The sequence below is a fragment of the Manacus candei genome, unplaced genomic scaffold (assembly GCF_025592945.1).
Source record: "Manacus candei isolate 608988 ecotype Guabito, Panama unplaced genomic scaffold, ASM2559294v1 h1tg000041l, whole genome shotgun sequence".
NCBI lineage: Eukaryota > Metazoa > Chordata > Aves > Passeriformes > Pipridae > Manacus > Manacus candei.
Window position 1 is genome coordinate 8,081,765 of NW_026138089.1, and position 6,000 is coordinate 8,087,764.

Here is a 6,000-nt window from a genome sequence, read left to right on the forward strand (position 1 = left end):
CCCCACTGAGACTCTCCAAACCCGTTTTCTCCTGTTTCCCACTGCGGTGGGATGGAGTTGAGAATTGGAGGCACCAAAGGTAAAGATCATGGGTTGAGATTAAAACCACTTACTGGAAACAGCAATGAGATAAGAAAACAAACCGTAACAACAAAAGTACTAATGACAGAGGGTATAAGAAAAGAAACTATGCACATGAAAAAAACCTCCAATATGGGATGACTCCCTCTACAATATTTCCTTGACTGGAAGGAACCCCTCATGCCTGGAAGACAGACCCTTTTCTCCACCCCCAGCAATGATGTGAGGTGGTATAGAATAACATCTGTGTCCTGGCCATGCCCCCTCCTGGCTACTGTCAAATATTAATCCTGTCCTGGCTGGAATCAGGATGATTGTGTACAGTTCTTAACATGGGGAAGACATTTGAATTATACATGGTATATATGATAAGAAAAGCTATGAAGAGTGGCCTATTTACAGAGGATGATAAGAACTTGGCTTCAGTTGAACAAACCAAAAGCTGAGAAGGGAATCTAATTGCTTCCTACTGCATGCCAGGCATCTCCAAAAGAGAGAGAAGAGCTCATTAAGATAAAGACTAATTTGTAACCATTTACTCTTGCGCTACCATCCTTTAACACTCTGAGGGGAAAACAGGAATATGAAAGCCACAAGAAGGGTAAGAGTCCGGAAGAGCTTTGAAGAACCAGGAGAACAACTCCTCCCTAATTTTAAGATACATAGTCTCTCTCACAGACTAAGACCTAACCTTGCCTGTAGTGACACAAACATAGGCATGAATGTTGTTCCTCTTGGAAGTAATATGAAGATTATGAATCCTATCCCAAAAAACATCAGACCAATTCAGAGCAAAACATCCAGATACTGGCCAGGATCAAGTGAGTATGTAACTTTATTCCTAGAGTGGTGTGAGGAACAGACAAAATAAATTGAATGTGTGATGTGAGGACAGATGTTAAGCTGCTACAGAGGACCTTTGACTTCTTACAGTGATTTACTAAATTTGATGTTAAAAAAGAAGAAAACATATTTACAATAGCACGTATTCAGAAAGTTCACCTGCTCCACTTATCAATTGTCTAGGTAGACTTTTTAGCAGAGCAAAGTTGATTGATAGGGTAGGACGGATATCCCTGATACCCCCAATAGCTTAAATACACAAACAATTGCAAAGAAAAATATTATAAGTAGAATAAAAGGTGAAAAGAGGGGACTAAAGCACACCTAAATGTTGGGACTCGCTTGTCCAAAAGAATCTTCCTACTACTCCTACCCCTCTTTATTGTTGTTTCATTCCATAAAATAAGGAAATAGTTTTACATTGCATCATTTTCTCAAAATTAGTTCATGACCTAGGCCAAATCCAAGCCACTAAAAATGTCTGCATACCAATGGGCAGTCAAAATTTCAAACATAATAACAGGGCTGTTAACTGTGCTGGACTACAAATTTCATTAGCAGCCATTTTACCCATAACAGCTAAAATAAAAAGAAGTAAAAACCTCAACACTGAAAAAAAAGATACTTGTCATGTTCTCCTGACCAGTGCTCATTTGCAGTGTAAGCCCTGCCTGAACTGAGTGATGCGACAGTAGCAGCTGCAGAGGATGAGCAAGCAAATCTTCAGAAGCCTAACTTAACCAGGTAGGTAGATAACAAAGTTAGTTTGAGTTAATATAGTCCTATTAATATTGTCTTATACTAAAGTTTTATCTAGGAAGGAGCATTTATGAGTTTTTATTTTTTTTTTTTTTAGCAGCTGCTGAATAGATTAATGCACTGTTTCCATAAGACCTCTACAGAACACTTTTGGTCAGCTCTTGTGCACACAATAGCTGCCTGCTGCTGGCAGGGTGTGGGGGCAAACATCTCCATTCCATTATCGTCAGCTTCCAGTTAACTCAAAGGCAGGATGTGATCCCTTTCTTTAATGTTCCTCTAAAAATATTTCTGGACATTGCTGCTAGCAAAAACTATCACCAAACCTAAAATTTTGATCAACTCTTATATTCAGAAGAACAAAAAGATGGTATTTCAGAAATTAGCAATTTGAAAAAGATTCCTTAAAACTGAGCGTATGCAATACAGAGGTATATTTGAACACTGTGCAAAATAAAGGCATGAGGTGTTTTCTCTGCGTTGGTTGTTTGGTTGGGTTTTTGGAGTTTTGTTGGTTTGTCTGTTTTCACAAAAGTTTATTTGAGGGGTGACTTCCTTCTAGGAAAAAAGTTCACCTCTATTCATATTAAATAAAATGAAAAGTGTGTCACCTTATATCTTTTAATAACTTAGGTAACCCTTCAACCAGTTTCAGGCACTCAACATGACAACAGTCTTGCTTCACTGTGAATCCCTTCCAAAAGAATAAATGAAGTTTAGCTTGGGCTTGCAAAATTTTCTTCTTTATGGCTTCATGTGCCCACCAAACTCATTAAAAGAAGTGCTTAGAGCAGAGAAATTAAAAGTCCAGGTATGAAAGCTACACTTCTAAGAGACATAAATAACCATAATTAAATCAGTCTTTCAAAACTGAATCTGATTTTTACTATTTCCTTTTCCTTCTTAACCATTCAGAGGCAGATAGGATCCTCTTAAATTAGGATCCCTTGTCAACCAAAGCTTCCATCAATATGTTTGAAAATCTTTTTTTCCCACTTTCTTTCAATGGAAATGGTAGAGTGACAATCTTGGTAGAACTGCGAGATGCCATTACCACCCAACACCAACTTGGACAGGACAGGGTATAGAGCAATCAGTTATAGGCAGGTTGTGCATTTCCCATGGGTTTCTTGACTTAATGTGAAACAACAATTTTTATCAAACATATCACTCTTGGTTTTAGTTAACTTCAGGCCATATTTTCTTCTAGAAAGAGATAACACCCTTATTTTGTGGTTTTACATCTTTCTAAGTACTTGAAATGCAAGTACACATGAAAAATGACCAACAAACACAGGCATTTAAACAGAGCTCTGCTTTGAGAGCAAATGTGTTTTGTCGAAGATATACAAGCAAGTCTGGAGTTCGTAAACTTCCAGTTACTGGGGAGCTGACCACTTGACAGCCCCACATGTTCTGGAACAGCACACTGCCACTGGCTGATGACAAACGTTCCCATTCACAGACCTGATACAAAATAAATAAACCACACAACATCTTGAAGGCTTCACCGGCAGTTGCTGTGAATTTCCCCTTTATGAGCTACTCCCTTGCTGCAGCACTTGTGCTTCTGGAGAACTGGGAGGGGGAGCACTAGAATGGCTTGATTAGGAGTAAGTGGTTTTATTGAGCCTCTCTCAAAATCGCATTCTGTTTCCAGAGCGTACCTATCTCTGCAGAACCTAAAACCTTGTGATGGCGGGATGATTGTGAAGCGCCTGTTTATCCAAGCAGATCAAGAACTGGAGCAGCTCACACCTTTCTACAGGTGGTGCAGCTGCTCCCACCGTTTGGACCGTCACTGACGCTGCCGTTTGCCCCGAAGCAGAAGAGCCCCAGCTCTGGTGTGAGCTCCGGTGAGCCCCTCGGGGAAGCGGCGCACACGCCGCGGGAGGGTCCGAGCCGGGCGGGTGCCTTTCAGCACCACGGCCCCGGCGACCGGCCGGGAGAGCCCGGCGGACACGGGCGTGGGATGGACCCTCCAGCACCCGCACCAGCGGGCGGGCACGGCACGGACGAGGAGCGGGACCCAGCCCTAGCCTGGTCGGACCCCCGACCTCTCCCGCCCCCTCCCCGCCCGCCGTCCCCCCTCACCTGCCCACGGCGGCCAGCCCGGCGGCGAGCAGGGCGGCGAGCAGGGCGCTCCCGGGCGCCGGCACCATCGCCCGGGCGCGGGCGGCCCCCGGCGGTGTCTGTCTGTCCCTCGTTGGCCGGGCGGCAGCGCCGGAGCGCGGGCGGGCGGTGGGACGGGGCCCTATAACCGGGAGGGGCGGGACGGACCCGCCTCCGGCCGCCCTCCCCCCGCGCGTCCCGGGACGGGGCGGGCAGGGACCCCCGGCTCGCCGGGCGCGGAGCCACGGCGGTGTCCCTCTGGGAGAGCCGGAGGGCAAACTGCCCCACAGGGCCGGGCGCGGAGCCACGGCGGTGTCCCTCTGGGATAGCCGTGTTGCTCCGGCCCGAGACCGTCGCTGCTGCAGGCTCACTTCGTTCCACAGCCGGCGTGTCCCGCGGGCTCTGCCTCCGCGGGCACCCGCTGTCCCCCGTGGCACCGTTGCGATGGACTTCTGTCACCGGGAAACGGCATTTGCATTGAAAGGTTTCCAGGCTTTGTTTTTCAGTCGCAGGACCATCTCTGACCAAACTTTGTTTAAGCCCCTAAAGAAAGTGCTTGGATATTAGGAAAAAGTTCTTAACTAAAAGAGTGGTCAGGAATTGGAACAGTCTGCCCAGTGGAATCGCTATCCCTGGAAGTGTCTGAAAAAACGTTTAGATGTGGTGCCTGGGGACATGGTTACTGGTGGACTTGGCAGTGTCAGTTTAAAGGTTGGACTCAGTGACTTTGGAGTCTTTTCCAACCTAAACGATTCTGTGATTCTAAGTTGTTATTTAAGCTGTGTATGCTCACTGGTGACATTTTTTCTTGATAGCTAGTCCTTTGGCTTTGGTGCTGCTGCCATTGCACGTAAACTGCTTCACCCCTGATATATTCTTCTAGAATAATGCTTGCACTTCGGGGGTGCTGGGTTTTGTATTAGGGTTCTTCTCAAGATTAACTAATAACTCTATCTTTTTGTAGTGACATTTAAGCTGTGACTGATGTTTACCAGCAAATTAAAAATGTTTCAGTTTTTCTTCTCTCATTTTTGCCATAGGAATGGGAATGTCCAGAAAACCTGGGATGGCAACTGTTTTAGTCACTCCAACTTAATCCTCTGCTGAGCAATATCAACACCTATATTCAAGAGAGGTATATCAAGCAATAGTGTCTATTTGGGTCAGTCTAAAATCTCTGCTAATAAGGTTTTCCAGGAGTTTCCACAATGCTTGTATCAAAGCATTTTGAACAAGGTAACTTTCTAAGGATCCTAAAACAGATATTTTACTGAATTGCTCATCTACTCTTGGCTTTGAGCCTCTACCAGGCTGTTGTCATCCACTGCTGATTTCTTTAGACTCCTGAAATTACAGATGTTCCCCCAAAGTAGGTTTAAGTCGCCTTGTAGACTTAAAGCAGAGCAGAGGTATCAAAAGATGGCAAATTTAGCCCCACGATTCAAATGACATCAAATTAAAATTAATCTAATTAAAAGAAATAAACCTGTGCAATGCTGATTGTGTGCAGGATGGTAGAGACACCTTTTTTTTCTGGATGCTGGATGCAAAAGCCATTGTTGGTTTTCAGCTGTTCTGCTGTCTTTCTGAAATGCAGAAATGCAGCAGCACCTTGAGACTCTTTAACTCTCTTTTTAGACTTGTCTTCCTATATGGGAGGAGTAGTCTTGATTTTAGCTAAGTCTGTGCCATGTAGAAAGCATTCTAATTACTTAAAACTATACTCAAAAATTTGCAGTTTTATTATGCACATTTACTCCAACAAATGGATATGAATGAATAATTTGATGGGCTTGCCATTAAAATACTGATCAGTGTTCAAGACAAGTTTTATTGGTCAAGACAATTAGTTTCTGAATTGTGGTGCATGTAGTCTGTTACGAGCTATAATTATTTCCTCAAAAATCTTTGTTTTTTATGAAGAGTGACTTGTGGATAGATAATAAAATTATTATCTGAAACTGTATCCTTACTTTAGAACAATAATTAGAGAAACAAGAGCAATGGATTTAATGGAGCATGTTTGTATGTGCTAGGATATTCATATTTGCACTCTTTAGAACCTCCTGCCTGCAAGATACCTGAGATCCCCTTGTCACTGAGTTTTGCTGTATGATTCCCAAGATGAGAAATTTTCAAGTCTCAGGTCACGATTCATCCATGAAAAGATGGGACAGAGTGAGACAGAACACATATACTCACACT

General features: G+C 43.8%; 1 protein-coding gene across 1 annotated transcript in view; it reads right to left on the reverse strand.

The window, feature by feature from the left end:
- Positions 1–3,997, reverse strand: part of EGFL6 (EGF like domain multiple 6) — a 38,216-nt gene extending 34,219 nt beyond the window's left edge. The window contains exon 1 of the mRNA XM_051794972.1: positions 3,778–3,997. Coding sequence (XP_051650932.1) covers positions 3,778–3,845 — 68 coding nt within the window. The 5' untranslated portion in view covers positions 3,846–3,997. The remainder of the gene's footprint in view (positions 1–3,777) is intronic.
- Between the last annotated feature and the right edge of the window lie 2,003 nt (positions 3,998–6,000).